The 20,868-nt window shown below is 47.9% G+C and overlaps 2 protein-coding genes across 11 annotated transcripts in view; one reads left to right on the forward strand and one right to left on the reverse strand.

The window, feature by feature from the left end:
• Positions 1–20,868, forward strand: part of C2H9orf43 (chromosome 2 C9orf43 homolog) — a 50,225-nt gene that overhangs the window by 19,814 nt on the left and 9,543 nt on the right. For 3 of the 9 annotated variants that reach the window (XM_077283968.1, XM_077283969.1, XM_077283970.1), the window contains exons 1-6: positions 17,704–17,827; positions 18,244–18,410; positions 18,490–18,619; positions 19,232–19,331; positions 19,548–19,648; positions 19,770–19,857. In XM_077283968.1, the coding sequence (XP_077140083.1) occupies positions 18,272–18,410; positions 18,490–18,619; positions 19,232–19,331; positions 19,548–19,648; positions 19,770–19,857 (558 nt within the window). In that variant the 5' untranslated portion in view covers positions 17,704–17,827; positions 18,244–18,271. Of the gene's footprint in view, positions 1–17,656; positions 17,828–17,884; positions 17,910–18,243; positions 18,411–18,489; positions 18,620–19,231; positions 19,332–19,529; positions 19,649–19,769; positions 19,858–20,868 lie in introns of those variants that run through there. The other 6 variants (XM_077283964.1, XM_077283966.1, XM_077283967.1 and 3 more) reach the window with 4 other exon arrangements.
• POLE3 (DNA polymerase epsilon 3, accessory subunit) lies at positions 880–19,915 on the reverse strand. Of its 2 annotated transcripts, none has more exons than XM_077283975.1 (5): positions 19,812–19,915; positions 17,275–17,355; positions 15,653–15,738; positions 13,661–13,779; positions 880–1,244 (listed from the first exon to the last, which is right to left on the reverse strand). In XM_077283975.1, the coding sequence occupies exons 1-5, from the start codon at positions 19,869–19,871 to the stop codon at positions 1,075–1,077; spliced, it is 516 nt and encodes a 171-aa protein (XP_077140090.1). In that variant the 5' UTR covers positions 19,872–19,915; the 3' UTR covers positions 880–1,074. The 2 variants fall into 2 exon arrangements, with proteins under 2 accessions (XP_077140090.1, XP_077140091.1); XM_077283976.1 differs by lacking the exon at positions 19,812–19,915 and adding an exon at positions 17,503–17,699.

Below are 20,868 nucleotides of genomic sequence, written 5' to 3' on the forward strand. Positions count from 1 at the left end.
CCATAATGGGTTCTGAACCAAAGATGGGTACCCCTTTACCAGGTATACTCACTGGGCCAGGGTTTGCGCTGGGCTCTGCAGATGCAGCTCTCATGGAAGACACATCCATCATTCAGACCTTAGTCCTACCTTATGGAGTCTTCCATCAGGGTTCTTATCCAGGAACCGAGATCCAGTGTCTTCCACCTCATCCAATCAAATGAGGTCTCTCCCCCTCAGTAATAGGAACTTCTTGGGACCATTCCCTTTTTTTTTTTTTTTTTTTTTTTAATTTCCCACCAAGATGGTGGTGTGTTCCACCGTGGAACGCAGAGCGGAAGTGACGTTGCGCCTTCTGTCTCAGCGGTGTACGTCACTTCCTACGCATGACCCAGGATGCCTGGAGTGCTTGCTGGCATATAGGCGCGAGGGGGAGAGCGAACCAAGAAGCTGGGGGGCTACGGGAGGCCCCCAGCACCGACTTACCATCCAGCATTGCTGAATGCGCTGGAGGATGGTGCTGTCCCGCCACGGCAGGAGCAGCATCATGGAGGAAGGTCGGGGACGATCAACCCAGGCTGCCCGGCAAATCCCTGGGATGTTGCCGGACCATCCACGGAGCACACAAGAAAAACCTCTTCATCCCGTTAGGGACAGGAAAACACTGGGGATTAGGGGAAGGCTATTTAAACCTCTTGTTCCTGTCCCTAATTAGGATGGGGAGGCAACCTCCTGTGTGCTGTCGTGGAGGGGATTAGAGAAAAAGCAGTTACACGAGAGTCAACACTTCGGTATTCATTGCAGGTCTGCAAATTGCAGCACCTTCACCTCTTGTAGAACAACTCCCAGCAGGAAGAGCCATAGATGCAGATGTAATAAATGGGATCAGAGGAGACGATATAGAAAACATCATCAACTCCAGGTTTATTACAAGCTCATGTCCCATCCGGTCCTTGGCCACTCTCACCACTCAGTCTCTTTTCACTTGTGGTTCGACCAGAGAGACCTGCGAGGATGGGTCTGGCGGGCGAGGGGGCTTCTGCTGGCTGAGAGCCAGTGCCCCAAATGTCCTCTACAAACAGGAGAAGCCTCATCTTAGTTCTCCACCTCCTCATCCTCTACCACCTCATCCTCCTCCATTTTCTCCTCCTCGTCCTCCTCTTCTCGACTCTTGTCTTGCTCATCACTATCCGGTTTCTTGTCTTTATTGTCTTTCTTTTTCATCTCGGTTGCTTCTTTCTTTCCTTTCTGCTCCCGTCTGTAAGCTGAAGGGGGGGAAAAAAAAAAAAAAAAAGAGGCAGTAAATACCCTATCTGAAAGAAACAGTATAGTATCATAGGGCAGAGAATGCGCGCAGAAACAGCGCTATTCTTATCTATGGGCATTGCCTGGTGGTGCGGATCAGACACATTTCTGTGGACAGTACAAGGAGAGCTTGATCCTTTTTTGTAATCTCTGCATCTGCACATATCAGCTCTGTGACCGTTTAGTGGTCACTCAGGTACTGCAGTTCCTATTCATTTCAATAGGAGTTCAGAACGGTGGACAGACAATTTATGGAGCTGCAGACAAATGATCAATGGGGTGCTGGACCACCAATCTAATATTAATCACATATCTTAAACAAACCCATTATGCCACGTTCAGTATTTTACATCAGTATTTGTAAGCCAAAACCAAGAGAAGGTGATAAATACAGAAGTTGTTGCCCTGGTTTTGGCTTACAAATACGGAGGTAAAATAGTGACCAAATACTCAACGTGTGAACGTGGCCTTAAAAAGTTTCACTAGAAGAACAGATTGAATGGTGCACAGGATCTCCAGAAGGGTTTGCTCACACTTGCATATAAAGGGGGTGGGGGGGAATGGGACGATTTTTTTCCTCGTTTGTAATCCGTATACAATCTGTTTTTTTTAACTCAGCAAATTAAGAGTTTGTATGTTCTCTCCGTGTTTGCGTGGGTTTCCTCCGGGTACTCCGGTTTCCTCCCACATTCCAAAGACATACTGATAGGGAATTTATATTGTGAGCCCCATCGGGGACAGCGATGATAATGTGTGCAAACTGTAAAGCGCTGCGGAATATGTTAGCGCTATATAAAAATAAAGATTATTATTAATAAAGATTATTAATCTTTTACAGCACCATTTACAGAGTTCTAATGTATCTGTAATTATCGGAAGATGCTCTGATGGCCGAATGGCAGATTTTTCTCACACCCAGATTTCGGAGTGAAATCATAGCATGCTGATTACAGCCGAGAAAAAAAACCCCCCCCAAAAAAACACGCAGATTTGCAAAAATTTGGCAACATTTAATTCTCATGCCCTTAAATCAGAGAGCTATGTCACACAAAATAGTTAAACCACATTTCCCACATGTCTACTTTACATCACTGCAATTTTTGAAACAACGTTTTTTGGTTAGAATGTTATAAGGGGTTAAAAGTTGACCTGCGATTTTTCATTTTTTCAACAAAATTTACAAAAAAATTTTTTTTTTTGGGACCACCTCACATCTGAAGTGACCGAGGGGTCTGTATGACAGAAAATTCTCTAAACTGACACCATTCTAAAATCTGCACCCCTCAAGGTGCTCAAATACACATTCAAAAAGTTTATTAACCCTTCAGGTGCGTCATAAGAATTTTAAGAATGTGGGAAAACAAAAAAAACTAGAGGGGCATTTCCTGAAGGAGATACATGGTACTTGAACAGTGCTGCCAGCTTTACAGCAGCACTTACTTATCACACACAGGGCGGGGGCACTTACTTATCACACACAGGACCGGGGGGGGGGGGGGGACTTACTTATCTTACTTATATACAGACATCCCCCTATATACAGACACCGTACATTTCCATAGCTGCCATCTTTGTAAGGTCAGTGCAGCTGCGCTGTGGCTTCAATCCATGTCAGTTGGGGTCATGGAAAGGTCGCCATTAATTCCTATGGGAAATTTTTTTCTTAAAATGCGATTTATTTTTTTTTAAAACTACAAATCGGATCGACTCCAAAATACATAGCATACCTGTCCCCACCGAGGGCTTCGAAATGCCTCCTGAACGGGGTCTCTGCGCCGAGCGGTTCGGGCCGCATTAATTACAGAATACACGGAGAAGAAGAAGAATAATAACTAGATGGGCATTTCCTGAAGGAAATACATGGTGCTTGAACAGCGCTGCCAGCTTTACAGCAGCACTTTTCACACACGGGACCGGGGGGGGGGCCACTTACTTTTCAGACACGGGACGGGTGGGTGTCTTAGTCACTTTATTCTGATGTTTGACTTTGATAAATGATCATGTCCTAAAATGGACACCGTACATTTGCATAGCTGCCATCTTTGGAAGGTCAAGTTGGGGGTAATGGAAAGGTCGCCATTATTTCCTATGGGAAATTTTTTTTTTTTAAATGCGAGTTTTAAAAAAAACCCTACAAATCGGATCAACTCCAAAAATACATAGCACACCTGTCCCCACCGAGGGCTTCGGAACGCCACCTGAACGGGGTCTCTACGCTGAGCGGTTCGGACCACATTAATTGCGGAAAACGCGGAGAAGAAGAATAACTAGATGGGTATTTCCTGAAGGAACTACAGATAGTGCTTTGGAATGGTGCCTGGGCTGCCCCTGCAAGACTTTCACACTTTTGGTGGGCGGGGCACCTTAGGGGTCCCTGGGGGTCAAATGGACCCTTGGTGGTCACTTTGACCCTTGAGGGTCGCTGGGGGTCAATTTGAGCCTCGGGGTCCCTGGGGATCAATTTGACACTTGTGGGTCACTTGAGCCTCGGGAGTCCCTGGGGGTCACTGACCCTCGGGGGTCACTTTGACCCTTAGGGGTCCTGGGGGGTCAATTCGATCCTCTGGGGTCACTTTGACCCTCGGCTCCACAGGGGTCAATTTGACCCTTGGGGGTCCCTGGGGGCCACTTTAACCCTTGGGGGTCAATTTGAGCCTCGGGGGTGTCGGAGGGCCACTTTGACCCTCGGGGGTTTCTAGGGGTCACTTTGACCCTGGGGGTCATTTTGACCTTCGGGGGTCACTTTGACACTCGGTCAGGGGTCCCTGAGGGGCAATTGACCCCCGGGGGTCACTGACAATTGGGGTCCCCGAGGGTCACTGATCCTCGGGGGTCACTTTGACCCTCGGGGGTCGCTAAGGGTCACTTTGAGCCTCGGGGGTCCCTGGGGTTCAATTTGACCCTCAGGGGTCACTTTGAGCCTCGGGGGTCCCTGGGGGTCAATTTGACCTTCAAGGGTTACTTTGACCCTCAGGGTCCGATTTGGTGGACGGGGTCACTCTGGGTCCGATTTGGTGGACGGGGTCACTCTGGGTCCGATTTGGTGGACGGGGCACCTCAGGGACCGATTTGGTGGGCGAGGTCAATCAGGGTCCGATTTGGTGGGCCAGGCACCTCAGGGACCGATTTGGTGGGCGAGGTCAATCAGGGTCCGATTTGGTGGGCCGGGCACCTGAGGGTCTGATTTGGTGAGCGGGGCTCCTCAGGGTCCGATTTGGTGGGCGGGGTCACCCTTGTGGGTCACTTTCAACTTAAAACTGCCCGGGGTCCCTTAGAGGCCTTGAAACTGCCCGGGGTCCCTTAGAGGCTGAAACTGCCTGTGGTCTCTTAGAGGCCTTGAAACTGCCCGGGGTCTCTTAGATGCCTTAAAACTACCTGGGGTCCCTTTGGGGCCTTAAAACCGCCTGGAGTCCTTTAGGGGCCGCAATACTGCCTGGGGTCCCTTAGGGGGCGCAGTGGGCTTCTACATCCACTTTGGTGCATGTTCTCTTTCAGCGGCATGGTCATGTGTTGTGTATCCGCTTTTTGGGCTCCCCTGGTGGTTGCTGGTGGTACTGGTGACTTGTTTGCACTTTGCTTCTTCTGTTCACCTGCTTCCATCAGTGTTTGGGAGTTTCCTATTTAGCCTTGCTCTCCAGTCATTTCCTTGCCGGTCATCATTGTAACCAGAGCCTTCGGTTGCATGTTCCTGCTACTAGTCTGCTGATCAGCTAAGTGGACTTTGTCCTTTTGTTTTGTACCTTTTGTCCAGTTTGCAGTTTTTGTAATTCTCTGTAGCTGGAAGCTCTTGCGGGCTGAAATTGCCACTCCTGTGTCATGAGTTGACACAGGAGTCTTAAAGTAATTTCAGGATGGTTTTTGAAAGGTTTTCAGTTGACCGTGAAGTCCTCTTTTGTATCCTTCTGCTATCTAGTAAGTGGACCTCTCTTTGCTAAATCTACTTTCATACTGTGTATGTCTTTTCCTCTTAATTCACCGTTATTACATGTGGGGGGCTGCTATCATCTTTTTGGGGTATTTCCCTAGAGGTATGCCAGGTCTGTTTCTTCCTCTACCAGGCGTAGTTAGTCCTCCGGCTGGCGCGTGGCATATAGGAAGCCGTAGGTATGCTCCCTGGCTACTGTTAGTTGTGTGGTAGATTTAGCTCACGGTCAACTCGAGTTTCCATCACCCGAGAGCTCGTTCGTTTCTTATGTGTTTTTTACGTTCCCTTGCCATTGGGAACCATGACAGTCATGTGATTAAGCTAGATTTGCATTTGTGCCGTGCAGTTCCTTTCACTTTAAGAGCTGATATTATCTGGCAATACCTGTGTCCTGGTGGGGTCATGTAGAGTTCGTAGGCGTTGGCATAGTAACTGGGTCTGACTGCGCATATCAATGAGCTAATCAGCCCAGGTGGCAGTTACATTTGAAATTGCCTCAGAAATCAGGCCCATATAACCCTATGGGAAAATTTCCCCATTGAAATATATTGAAACAATGCATTCCAATGACAGGGAAAAAAAAATTTTTTAAATGCAAATTGCGCCAAAACTACAAATCCGATCGACACGAAAAGTACTTAGCACACCTCTCGTGGATGCTGGCTTTGAAATGACGCGGAGGAGGATTGCATCCCTTTATTCTGAGAGCTATACATTTTATTTTTCCGCTGATGGAGCTGTATGGCAGCTTTTTTGTGGGACAAGATGACGTTTTCAGAGGTACTATGTTTATATTGGTCTTTTAGATCGCGTTTAATTCCACTTTTTGTTTGGCAGTATGATGATAAAGCATTGTTTTTTGCCTTTTTATGGGGTTCACTAAAGGGGTGAACTAGTGGAACAGTTTTATAGGTCGGGTTGTTCCGGATGCGGCGATACCAAATGCGTAATTTTATTGGTTTTGTGTTTATTTTCTCAGAAAAATATTTATGGGTACAATATATGATTTGTCAATATGTTTGACTATGACTATATGAATATAGGACTATATTTGCTATGCAAGCTGTCAGTACTGACAAACTTGCTTCATCATGCTCTGAGCATCATCAAGCAACTTTCCTAGCTCTGGAGACCCAGATGTCGTTATAAAAATATCAGGTCACCAGGGCAACGATCAGGGCCCCGCAATGATGTTGCAGGGTCTCCTGTTATGGTTACCCCAATGACCATGGGAAAAAAATACAAAACGGACTAGCTCTCGGGTGATGGAAACTAAGGTCGACCGTGACCTGAACCTGACCCAACACTTACAGTAGCCGGGGGATGTACCTACGATGCCCTAGACACCACGCGCCAGCCGGAGATCTAACTACCCCTATAAGAGGAATATACAGGCCTGCCTTACCTCCAGTGAGGAACCCCAAAAGATGATAGTAGGCCCCCACAGATATTGACGGTGAGTTCAGAGGAAATGACATACGTAGGATGAACAGCAGATTTAGCACAGTGAGGTCCGCTTACTAGATAGCAGAAGGACAGGAAAGAGTTACTTCACGGTCGACCTAAAAATCACTATTCAAAAACACCATCCAGAAATTACTTTAAACTCCAGTGACAACTCATGCCACTGGAGTAGTAATTTTCTGTCCACAAGAGCTTCCAGCACTGAAGAGTCACATTGCAGATAGCTGGACAAAAATAGCAAAACAAGAAACAAAATTCAACTTAGCTGAACTGGGACTTGAGGCAGGTGAATGCAACAGAATGCTACTAGCACATTGCTTGGCCGGCATGTGACTAACAGCCAAGCAGCCTTAAATAGGAAACTCCCCTAGAGGGTGGCGACAGGTAATCAGAGATGGAGGAAGGCACATAAGAGACACTACCATAACAGACCACCGGGGGAGCCCACAAACCGAATTCACAACAGTACCCCCCCCCCTTAAGGAGGGGGCACCGAACCCTCACCAGAACCACCAGGGCGACCTGGATGAGCACTATGAAATGCACGAACCAAATCGGGAGCATGAACATCGGATGCTGTCACCCAAGAATTATCCTCCTGGCCATAACCTTTCCACTTAACCAGATACTGAAGTTTCCGTCTGGAAACACGGGAGTCCAAGATCTTTTCCACCACATACTCCAATTCACCCTCAACCAACACAGGAGCAGGTGGATCAGCAGAAGGAACAACCGGTACCTCATACCTCCGCAATAATGACCGATGGAAAACATTATGGATATTAAAAGATGCTGGGAGGTCCAAACGAAAGGACACAGGATTAAGAACCTCCAGAATCCTATAAGGGCCGATAAACCGAGGCTTAAACTTAGGAGACGAGACCTTCATAGGAACAAATCGAGAAGACAGCCACACCAGGTCCCCAACACAAAGACGAGGACCAATACGCCGATGACGATTAGTGAACTGTTGAGTCTTCTCCTGGGACAACTTCAGATTGTCCACAACCTGTCCCCAAATCCGATGCATCCTATCAACCACAGCATCCACTCCAGGACAATCCGAAGACTCCAATTGACCGGACGAAAACCGAGGGTGAAACCCTGAATTACAAAAAAATGGAGAAACCAAAGTGGCAGAACTAGCCCGATTGTTAAGGGCAAACTCTGCCAATGGCAAAAAGTCAAGCCAATCATCCTGATCAGCGGACACAAAACACCTCAAGTAAGTCTCCAAGGTCTGATTAGTACGCTCAGTCTGGCCATTAGTCTGAGGATGGAATGCAGACGAAAAAGACAAATCGATACCCATCCTGGCACAGAACGTCCGCCAAAATCTAGACACAAACTGAGTACCCCTGTCAGACACTATATTCTCAGGAATACCATGCAAACGCACCACATTCTGAAAAAATAGAGGAACCAACTCAGAGGAGGAGGGCAATTTGGGTAAAGGTACCAAATGAACCATCTTGGAAAAACGGTCACAAATCACCCAGATGACAGACATCCTACGAGAAACCGGAAGGTCAGAAATAAAGTCCATAGAGATGTGCGTCCAAGGCCTCTTAGGAATAGGCAAGGGCAACAACAACCCACTGGCCCTAGAACAGCAGGGCTTGGCCCGAGCACAAACATCACAAGACTGCACAAACATACGCACATCTCGAGACAAAGAAGGCCACCAGAAGGACCTAGACACCAAATCCCTGGTGCCAAAAATTCCAGGATGACCTGTCAACGCGGAAGAATGAACCTCCGAGATAACTCTACTGGTCCAATCATCAGGGACAAACAGTCTACCAGGCGGACAGCGATCAGGCCTATCCACCTGAAACTCCTGCAAAGAACGCCGCAGGTCTGGGGAGACAGCTGACAATATCACCCCATCCTTCAGGATGCCGGTAGGTTCGGAATCACCAGGCGAGTCAGGCTCAAAACTCCTAGAGAGGGCATCCGCCTTCACATTCTTGGACCCAGGCAGATATGACACCACAAAGTTAAATCGGGAGAAAAACAACGACCAGCGCGCCTGTCTAGGATTCAGACGCCTGGCCGACTCAAGATAAATTAGATTCTTGTGGTCAGTGAGGACCACCACCTGGTGTCTAGCACCCTCAAGCCAATGACGCCACTCCTCAAACGCCCACTTCATGGCCAGAAGTTCCCGATTTCCCACATCATAATTTCGCTCAGCGGGCGAAAACTTTCCGGAGAAAAACGCACATGGTCTCATTACTGAGCAGTCAGGATCTTTCTGCGACAAAACTGCACCTGCTCCGATCTCCGAAGCATCCACCTCAACCTGGAACGGAAGTAACACATCAGGTTGGCGCAACACAGGAGCGGAAGAAAAGCGGCGCTTAAGCTCTTGAAAGGCCTCCACAGCCGCAGAGGACCAATTAGCAACATCAGCACCCTTTTTGGTCAAATCAGTCAAAGGTTTAGCAATGGCAGAAAAACCCGCTATAAATCGGCGATAGAAATTAGCAAAACCCAAGAACTTTTGCAGACTCTTCAAAGAAGTAGGTTGCATCCAATCACAAATAGCCTGGACCTTGACAGGGTCCATCTCCATAGATGAAGGGGAAAAAATATATCCCAAAAAGGAAATTCTCTGAACTCCAAAACTACACTTTGAGCCCTTTACAAAAAGAGAATTAGCTCGCAAAACCTGAAAAACTCTCCTGACCTGTTGAACGTGAGATTCCCAGTCCTCCGAAAAAACAAGAATATCATCCAAATACACAATCATAAACTTATCCAGATATTCACGGAAAATATCGTGCATAAAGGACTGAAAAACGGAAGGGGCATTTGCGAGACCGAAAGGCATTACCAAATACTCAAAATGGCCTTCAGGCGTATTAAATGCGGTCTTCCACTCATCCCCCTGCTTAATCCGCACCAAATTATACGCACCACGTAGATCGATCTTAGTGAACCACTTAGCCCCCTTTATACGAGCAAACAGATCAGTCAGTAAAGGTAACGGGTACTGGTATTTAACTGTAATCTTATTCAAAAGTCGATAGTCGATACAAGGTCTCAATGAACCATCCTTTTTACCTACAAAGAAAAATCCTGCCCCTAGTGGAGACAACGAGGGGCGAATATGACCCTTTTCCAAGGATTCTCTGATATACTCCCGCATAGCAGTATGTTCAGGTACAGACAAATTAAACAAGCGACCCTTAGGAAACTTACTACCGGGGATCAATTCAATAGCGCAGTCACACTCTCTGTGAGGAGGGAGAGAATCAACTTTAGGCTCTTGAAAGACATCATAAAAATCTGACAGAAATGCTGGGATCTCAGAGGGAGTAGATGAAGAAATAGGAACCAAAGGTGCATCCCCATGAATACCCCGACATCCCCAGCTCAACACAGACATAGATTTCCAGTCCAAGACGGGATTATGAATCTGTAACCATGGTAATCCAAGCACTAAGACATCATGTAGGTTATATAATACAAGGAAACGAATAATCTCCTGATGGTCTGGGGTAAGACGCATAGTCACTTGTGTCCAATATTGTGGTTTATTGCTAGCCAAAGGTGTAGAATCAATACCCTTCAGGGGAATAGAAACTTCCAACGGCTCCAAATCAAACCCACAACGCTTGGCAAAGGACCAATCCATGAGACTCAGAGCGGCGCCAGAATCCACATAAGCATTCACAGTCACAGATGATAAGGTACAAATCAATGTCACGGACAAAAGAAATTTTGACTGCAAGGTACCTGTAGAAAAAGATTTATCAACCTTTTTATCAACCTTATTTATACGTTTAGAGCATGCTGATATAACATGAGCTGGATCTCCACAGTAGAAGCACAATCCATTTTTGCGCCTGTAATTTTGACGTTCGCCTCTAGACAAAACACGATCGCATTGCATATGCTCTAATGCCTTTTCAGAGGTCACCGCCATATGGTGCACAGGTTTTTGCTCAGAAGATACCGCCATATGGTGCACAGATTTTTCCTCAGAAGACCCCGCCATATGGTGCACAGATTTGCGCTCCCGCAAACGCCGATCAATCTGGATAGCCAATTTCATGGCATCATTCAGACCTGTAGGCACAGGGAACCCCACCATGACATCCTTCACGGCATCAGAGAGACCTTCTCTGAAATTAGCTGCTAAAGCGCACTCATTCCATTTAGTAAGCACCGACCATTTACGGAATTTCTGGCAGTATATCTCAGCTTCATCTTGCCCTTGGGAAAGAGCTATCAAGGCTTTCTCAGCCAAAATCTCCAAATTAGGTTCTTCATAAAGCAACCCCAAAGCCTGAAAAAACGCATCTACATTTAACAACGCAGGATCTCCTGGCGATAATGCAAATGCCCAACTTTGTGGGTCGCCGCGCAGTAGAGAGATAACAATTTTAACTTGTTGAGTCTGATCACCAGCAGAGTGAGATCTCAGAGACAAAAACAATTTGCAATTTTCTCTGAAACTCAAAAACCGGGATCTGTCTCCGGTAAAGTATTCAGGCAGAGGAATCTTAGGTTCAGACATTGGAGCACGTATAACAAAATCTTGTAGGTTCTGTACTTTTGTCGCAAGGTTATTCAAACCTGCAACTAAACTCTGTGGATCCATGTTTCAAATGGGTGTAACCCAAGCATTCAGAGGTTAAGAGGAGAGGAGAAAAAAAAAAAAAAAAAAGGCTGAAGACTGCAGTTTAAGCAAGGAATACAAATGATCAAACTAAGGTGCACTTTCAAACACAGAAAAAAAAACCTTTTCTTCTCCTTCCTACTTTAGTGCATATTTTAACACATAGATTTTTTATGGGCCGGCCAAACTGTTATGGTTACCCCAATGACCATGGGAAAAAAATACAAAACGGACTAGCTCTCGGGTGATGGAAACTAAGGTCGACCGTGACCTGAACCTGACCCAACACTTACAGTAGCCGGGGGATGTACCTACGATGCCCTAGACACCACGCGCCAGCCGGAGATCTAACTACCCCTATAAGAGGAATATACAGGCCTGCCTTACCTCCAGTGAGGAACCCCAAAAGATGATAGTAGGCCCCCACAGATATTGACGGTGAGTTCAGAGGAAATGACATACGTAGGATGAACAGCAGATTTAGCACAGTGAGGTCCGCTTACTAGATAGCAGAAGGACAGGAAAGAGTTACTTCACGGTCGACCTAAAAATCACTATTCAAAAACACCATCCAGAAATTACTTTAAACTCCAGTGACAACTCATGCCACTGGAGTAGTAATTTTCTGTCCACAAGAGCTTCCAGCACTGAAGAGTCACATTGCAGATAGCTGGACAAAAATAGCAAAACAAGAAACAAAATTCAACTTAGCTGAACTGGGACTTGAGGCAGGTGAATGCAACAGAATGCTACTAGCACATTGCTTGGCCGGCATGTGACTAACAGCCAAGCAGCCTTAAATAGGAAACTCCCCTAGAGGGTGGCGACAGGTAATCAGAGATGGAGGAAGGCACATAAGAGACACTACCATAACAGACCACCGGGGGAGCCCACAAACCGAATTCACAACAGTCTCCGATCCAAGGGCAGAAGGACTTTCTTCCCTCTGCCTGCTCCCGAAATGTGACAATCGAGTTTGATCGAAGCATTTAGGGGGTTAAAGTGTTGTGAGCAGTGCCTGAACGCTCCTGACACTGAGTGTTGGGTGTCCAAAGTCGATAAGTACCATGCAACCTGGACACGTCTAAGGTCAGAAAGGGGTTAAAGACAGTAAAAAAAAAAAAATAAAATATTGCACCATGCTGCAATTGTATGCGACATTAGGATCGCACGCAGCCATAAAGGTCAATGGGTGCATGTAAACCATTGCACTACACTCCGATATCACCCGAGTGGAGTGCGATTCCCACCGACGCTGGCAACAGAGAAGAAATTAATTTCTCTGTCTCCTCTGCAGTTGTGAGAGGATTGGAGCACAGAGCACTCGGATCACGCTCGCAGCAGAGTGTCATTAGCATATCACGTCTGATGCTCTTGCATCGGATGTGATACGCTACTGGGACCCCGGGCGGAGGCTGACTATCAGCTGATCGTGTTCCTGACTGTACTGGTTCATGCACATGACCAGTTACATCGGATGACTGCTATCTGTGGGTTTGACCCATGTGATTCTGTGGGGCTGCCCACATGTCCTAGAGAAAAAAAAACAAAAAAAGTTACAGTATGCATGATTTGCCTCAAAGAATTGGGTGGCCATTCATGTCTATTGATCCGTGGGGAAAAAAAAGTATATGTATTTATTAATAATAATCAGACCGCACTCGGATGATATCTGAGTGCATTCCATTTTTCATGGACTGACATAATGGAAGAGTTAGATAAATGTTTTCTCTCCCCACCTCCGAGAAAATCGAATGACACTCTGATCATTTTTTCTCGGATGGAGAGACAACGGTTGGGTGACCCCATGTTGATCCGGATTCACATATTCGCCATTGTAAACATGCCTGCAATTTCAGAACAAATGAGTGAAGCACTTAGTCATCAGGAGATTGGATTTTTAGACATGCATAATAAACATTGCTATCGATGGCGCAGCGTCTGGTGTAGACAGGACATGTGCTGCTAACATGGCCATCGTTCTCACCCCATCACCGCTTGTCGGCCTGTGGACACGAGCATCGAACTGGCGCTCATTACTGGTCTGACATGGCCATGGATAGGAATACTCATCTCAGCAATTCCTTGCTGCTCCTGTGAAGGAGCTTTCCTAGTCTGGGTAGTCTTGGTTTATTGACTCCAACAAAGACTTAACATATGATTGGCTGCAGCGGTCACATGTTAAGTTGTAGCACTTACCTGTAGAGACCCCGAGAACCAGTGATTAGTGGCAGCGGTCACAAATTATAACTGCAGCTCAGTAGACAGGTTGGTGACATCGGCGGTATGAAAACATCAGCCACAAGAAACAGTGAGGGATTGGTGAGTAAAGGAGGTCGATAGGATCAGCGACTCACCTTCCAGTGCCTCTTTTAATGGTACAAGAAAACGCTGAAACTCCATCTCCTCCATGGCGGACATCACGTCAGTGACGTTCAGGGTCTTTCTCTTCCCCTTCATTGCAAATGTATTGGCGCTGAAGAAAAAAAAAAGAAACCATTAGAAAATTGAGCACGTGCTGATACCAAATCCGCTTTTATACATTTTACTATTTATGTTAGGAGAAAAAGGGAAGATTTAGTTTATGTTCTTACTGGCGAAAATGCTGTGGGGTTTTCTCTTCCAGTGTCCACACCAAGATAAGCATTAGTAGTCTGTTCTGACTATTGGGTTTTTGGCACAGATGTAACTGCGTTTATTTTAATGTATTTGCATTGCAATTGTGCAATTTCATGATTTTTTTTCATGGGTATCAGACTTCACAAACTTTCATCCATTTTGCTTAAACGTTTAAATAGCAGGAAAATAGAGTTTATGTAATGTGGGAGAGAGACTGAAAACATTTACCGTATTTTCCGGCGTACAAGACGACTTTTTAACCCCAGAAAATCTTCTTAAAAGTCGGGGGTCGTCTTGTACGCCGGGAATCGCCTTGTACGCCGGGTGTATATGGTGGGGGGGGGAGTGGTCCTGATGACGACGAGGGGGCGTCTCACAGGAAAGTGAGTATCCCCCATTACCTTATCGTAGCGCTGCAGCATGGGGTCTCTGTGCTGGGAGCGGCGCCTGCTGTGCTGTGGTGCGGCGGCTCCTCTTCTGCAGTGTGGGGCCGCTGGTGCTGTGGGGCGGTGGCGGCGGCGTATCTTCACGCAGTCGGGGTTCCTCCGGCATCTCAAAGCTTGGAAGCCCCGCCGGCAACTCCATCGGTGTAATGCGGTGGCCTCCGGGAAAATGGCCGCTGCTTAGATTCAGATCTCGTGTCCCGAGATTTCGGGACGAGATCTGAATCTGAGCATGCGCAGCCCCCAGCGGCCATTTTCCCGGAGGCCACCGCATTGTACCGATGGAGTTGCCGGCGGGGCCTCCAGGCTTTAATGAGATGCCGGAGGAGCCCCGACTGCATAAAGATACGCCGCCGCCACCCCACAGCACAGAGGCCCCACACTGCAGAAGAGGAGCCGCCGCCCCACAGCACAGCAGCCGCCGCTCCCAGCACAGAGACCCCACGCTGCAGCGCTATGATAAGGTAATGGGGGATACTCACTTTCCTGTGAGACGCCCCCTCGTCGTCATCAGGATCACTCCCCCCCCCCCCAAAAGGCACATATTCACCGGCCCTATAAGACGACATAGGGTGTATAAGAAGACCCCCGACTTTTAAGAAGATTTTATTTTTTAACTGGTAAAGTTGGGGGGTCGTCTTATACGCCCAGTCGTCTTATACGCCGGAAAATACGGTAGGTTTTTTTTTTTTTTTTACAGGTTTTAATATTTTTGCAATTATTTATTTATGGGACGTGAACCTGCAGTTGCTTATACTGTATAGCTGACAACATCTGATGTATCTCAGCTTCATGTGCTAACATGGCAGACACGGGGGCTTTATGTTGGCTACCGGCTGCCATGGCAACCCATTGGCACCTCGTGATCGCCTTGCCCAAGGGGCCAATAGCTGACAGAATCAATGACTGCCCGCTTTGTTATCCGTTAAATGCCGCTGTCATGTTTGAGATTTAACCTGCCACAATCTGCGGTGACTTTCAGACGTCCGCTGTGTAGCACCTATACTTGCACAGTATGGAGCGAGCATCTATGTAGATGCCACGGTCGCCACAGACTGCAGCGTGTCAGAGGTTAAACAATCCCTAGTCCCAACTGCTGCAGATCCATCAGAGGCTCCTGCTGACAGATTCAGGGACGTACATGGTGCTAGATGTCTCTTCAGAAAGATGGAGGACTAGAACTGTAGTGCCACCTATAGGAACTAGCAATCCTAGAAGTCAATATCGGCATTCATTGTGCTAAAGGCATTAATGAATTATGACGGTTATAACACAGCGCGCACTCACCAGGATGTGGCGTACAGCACGAAGACACTGGCGGCCCGGGCGATCGCACTGCGCGCTTCCTTCGACAAGTTAACCCCTTCTGGGAGCTGAGGAGAAAGAAAAAAAAAAATAGAAGAATAGGGATGAGGGGAGAGGAGATGTCACTCAAAAGGGGAGGGGGAGACGCAGTGCAGGGGGGAGAGATGCGGCTCAAACGGGGGGTAGACATGGCACAAGGAGGGGAGGGGGCAATGCAGCCAAGGTGTGGAGAGATGCAGCTCAAGAAGGGGGAGGGGAGAAGCGTCATAGGGAACGAGGGGAGCGGCGCAGGGAGGGAGAGATGCAGCTCAAGAAGGGAGAAGCGGCGTAGGGAAGGAGGGGAGAGGCGCAGGGCGGGAGAGATGCAGCTCAAGAAGGGGGAGGGGAGAAGCGGCGTAGGGAAGGAGGGGAGCAGACAAGAAGGGGGCAGGGGAGAAGCAGCGTAGGGAAGGAGGGGAGCGGCACAGGGAGGGAGAGATGCGGCTCAAGAAGGGGGAGGGGAGAAGCGGCGTAGGGAAGGAGGGGAGCAGACAAGAAGGGGGCAGGGGAGAAGCAGCGTAGGGAAGGAGGGGAGCGGCACAGGGAGGGAGAGATGCGGCTCAAGAAGGGGGAGGGGAGAAGCGGCGTAGGGAAGGAGGGGAGCAGACAAGAAGGGGGCAGGGAAGAAGCAGCGTAGGGAAGGAGAGATACGGCTCAAAGGGGGGGGATAGACATGGCGCAAGGATGGGAGAGATGTGGCCCTAAAAGGGGGCAGGGTAGAAGCGGCGCAGGGAGGGAGAGATGCGGCTCAAGAAGGGGGCAGGGGAGAAGCGGCGTAGGGAAGGAGGAGAGCGGCACAGGGAGGGAGAGATGCGGCTCAAGAAGGGGGCAGGGGAGAAGCGGCGTAGGGAAGGAGGGGAGCGGCACAGGGAGGGAGAGATGCGGCTCAAGAAGGGGGCAGGGGAGAAGCGGCGTAGGGAAGGAGGGGAGCGGCACAGGGAGGGAGAGATGCGGCTCAAGAAGGGGGCAGGGGAGAAGCGGCGTAGGGAAGGAGGGGAGCGGCACAGGGAGGGAGAGATGCGGCTCAAGAAGGGGACAGGGGAGAAGCGGCGTAGGGAAGGAGGGGAGCGGCACAGGGAGGGAGAGATGCGGCTCAAGAAGGGGGCAGGGGAGAAGCGGCGTAGGGAAGGAGGGGAGCGGCACAGGGAGGGAGAGATGCGAAGAAGCGTAGGGAAGGAGGGGAGTGGCGCAGGGAGGGAGAGATACGGCTCAAAGGGGGGGATAGACATGGCGCAAGGATGGGAGAGATGTGGCTCTAAAAGGGGGCAGGGTAGAAGCGGCGCAGGGAGGGAGGGGAGCGGCGCAGGGAGGCAGAGATGCGGCTCAAGAAGGGGGCAGGGGAGAAGCGGCGTAGGGAAGGAGGGGAGCGGCGCAGCGAGGGAGAGATGTGGCTCAAGGGGAGGTAGACACGGCGCAAGGAGGCGAGAGATGCGGCTCAAGAAGGGGGAGGGGAGAAGCGGCGCAGGGAGGGGATGGAAGGGAAGTGGCGCAGGGAGGGGGGAAGAGGGAGACAGTGTACATGGAGGGGGGTGCAACTCAAGGAGTGGGGAGACGGTGAGACTTACGGCTTCTTTAATGATCCGTGTGATGACGGCGTTGGGCAGATTCAGGTCCTCCGGTCTCTCCGCCATCTTGTCCGGCGCGATCTACAGGAACAGACAAGTTACTCATCTTACACACTTTCCTCTGATTCTCCTGCACAATGTTTATTTCCTACAACCTTCAATTTTCTTTCTTATTCAGTAAGCAGCCATACAATGACGCCATATTATCATTATTATGTCCACACTTACTCAGACTGCTCAATGCTGCTACAAGTCTCAGCATGTACATAAGAAGGTGTGCTGGGAGCTGTAGTTCCTGACAGTCACCACAGTGCAGGTAATACATATAATTCGGTTCCCGCCAACCTAGACGCTAAGCAGCTTCCGTACATCACGTGTTCTGCAGGCCACGCCCCATTGAAGCAGGAAAAAAATGCGTTTCACCTCAGCGTCTCCTTCGTCACGTTACGTGACATTCCACGCCTCCGGACAGGACAGCCAATAGGCATGAATGAGGCGGAGTTTACAGAGAAGGCGTGGTGGCGTTTTCTGTTGCCGTGGTGCCCTGGGCCCGGTAAGTTGTTAATGATTATGGAGATTTTGGTGGGGTCCTCAGTAGTGTTTGAGGGGATATCATCTGTGCAGAGCTTGCTGGGGTTTGTAGTCCTAATGACAGACATTACATCGCATGTGTTCTGTGTCAATAAAGCTTTGTAACTGCTTTCAGATTAGAGAAACTATGTGTTACTCAAAGTAACTAATCAGCGTTCAGCTTTTGTATGTTAAACTGCTCTGGCAAAATGAAAGCTGCTTTCTGATTGGTTGCCGCTATAGACAACCAGCAGATTTTTTCTCTCCACACTCTGCCCTTCTCTACATGGCACAGGCGACACTGCTGGTGCGGTGCGGGCTCAGCTCCTGGCGCTGTGCAGATGATGGCGCTGTGCAGATGATGGCGCTGTGCAGATGATGGCGCTGTGTGTGTTTCAGGCCTGAGGCGATATAATGAGAGCTGCACATGGAGCTGGATGAGACTGTGTGTAACAGAGCGGTGTGTCAGCACCCGCAGTGCTGGGTGACCCTGCGCAGGATAGAACAGGGCCATCCACGCCACCGGCTGCCCCCGCCTGTCTCCAGACATCACCCCCGAGATGGCGGTACAGTATATACTGACTCCCCGGAGTTACAGCCTATGTATCTGTCTGTGGTCATTCCTTCCTGATGTTTATCCCACAGGTGGGCTCCCAACCCTCAGTGTGACCACCCTACCGAGCGACCGGACCCTGCCAGATGGGGGAGTGATGGAGGGGTACAGAGGAGGTGCCCCCGCTACACCGACCATGCATGCCAGCACCGCCTCCTGCAGGTGAGTCCAGGAACAGCACTCGTCCATCCGTATGTGCCCCCAAAATCCACCTGTGGGGGCTTCTCTGTCCTCCATCCATAGACATTAATATGGAGTCGCCCCTCTGCAGATATAACAGCACCCGCTCTTCTGGGAAGGATTTCTATAAGATTTTGGAGGTGTCTGTGGGAATTTGTGCCCCTTCATCCAGAAAAGCATTTGTGAGGTCAGACTCTGATGTTGGGGGAGGCCGGGCTCACAATCTCCATTGTATGTGTTGGATGGAGTTGAGGTCTGGTCATGTTATTCCACCAAACTCCCCCTCCATGTCTGTATGGAGCGTGTGCACTGGGCACAGTCATGGGGAACAGTAAAGGCCATCAGAAGCCAGACAGAGAAGTGTGATCCATCGCTGCACAGAGCACATTTCCTCCAGACGCTCCATATTGTGCTTGGTGATGTACGGCTGCTCAGCCATGAAGCTCCTGGGGAGGACCTTGGGATCAGATATTATACATCAGGGACAATGAGACTGAAAGAGGAACTGGAATTTGGTGATTATGACGTGCAGCCCAGGACTTTTCTTCACATAATATATGTATCACTTTATGTTTTCCATCTTTGTGTTCTCAGTATGGAGAAAATCTTCTTCCCGGGTGTAAACTCCTTCAAGGAAATCATAGCACCTCCTCGGGGGTCTGGATCCTCCCTCTCCTTCCGGAAGCTACAAAAGGTAAAAAGATGGTGGCACTTCTGCTTCTCACCATCCCCACGCTGTGACTTTCCCTCTGGTAGTTGTTCAGGATCTAGGTAGTGATTACTACTACAACCTACAACATGGGCACCGGTATATTACGACCAATTGACAGGTTCTTATTCTGGGGTTGCTGCTCTCCAGGAATGACTAGTAAATGGTGAACCCTACCAACAGTGTATTGTGTGTTTTGAGGTGGAGATCCTCCATCCCTCCTTTCAGGATACAAGGAGCAGAGATGTGACCATGGTGTGGGTGCCAAATCCCCAGAACAACCCCCTGAAAACACAAGACAGGTGGGTATGCAGTGCCCTGCTGTGGAGCGATATCGGAACTTACTGCAGTCACCCCCAGATCAACAGGATCTGAGCAACGTATAGGTAGATGGAAACAGATATTTGTCCATTTTCTTTTTAGAGAAAAACCTCTTAAAGTTTGGATCAAAGATTTGTCACTTACTGACCAATTTGGAGGGATGAAAAGAGAAAAGGGAAATCCAGCACCAGTGAGTGACATCATGTGATAAAGCGCTATACAATCCAGACTCTTCAACAGAAAGCATCCTGCAAAAGAGAGAGAAGAGTGTACATAGGGAGCAGTATTATAGTAGTTATATTATTGTACATAGGGAGCATTATATTATATTATAGTAGTTATATTCTTGTACATAGGGAGCAGTATTATAGTAGTTATATTATTGTACATAGGGAGCATTATATTATAGTAGTTATATTCTCGTACATAGGGAGCAGTATTATAGTAGTTATATTCCTGTACATAGTAGTTATATTCTTGCACATAGGGAGCAGTATTATAGTAGTTATATTCTTGTACATAGGAGCAGTATTATAGTAGTTATATTCTCGTACATAGGGAGCAGTATTATAGTAGTTATTTTATTGTACCTAGGAGCAGTATTATAGTAGTTATATTCTTGTACATAGGAGCTGTATTATAGTAGTTATATTCTTGTACTTAGGAGCAGTATTATAGTAGTTATATTATTGTACCTAGGAGCAGTATTATAGTAGTTATATTCTTGTACCTAGGAGCTGTATTATAGTAGTTATATTCTTGTACCTAGGAGCAGTATTATAGTAGTTATATTCTTGTACATAGGGGGCAGTATTATAGTAGTTATATTCTTGTACCTAGGAGCAGTATTATAGTAGTTATATTCTTGTACCTAGGAGCAGTATTATAGTAGTTATATTCTTGTACCTAGGAGCAGTATTATAGTAGTTATATTCTTGTACCTAGGAGCTGTATTATAGTAGTTATATTCTTGTACCTAGGAGCAGTATTATAGTAGTTATATTCTTGTACCTAGGAGCAGTATTATAGTAGTTATATTCTTGTACCTAGGAGCAGTATTATAGTAGTTATATTCTTGTACCTAGGAGCAGTATTATAGTAGTTATATTATTGTACCTAGGAGCGGTATTATAGTAGTTATATTCTTGCACATTGGGGGCAGTATTATAGTAGTTATATTCTTGTACATTGGGGCAGTATT

Source organism: Ranitomeya variabilis, chromosome 2 (genome assembly GCF_051348905.1).
Source record: "Ranitomeya variabilis isolate aRanVar5 chromosome 2, aRanVar5.hap1, whole genome shotgun sequence".
Lineage (NCBI taxonomy): Eukaryota > Metazoa > Chordata > Amphibia > Anura > Dendrobatidae > Ranitomeya > Ranitomeya variabilis.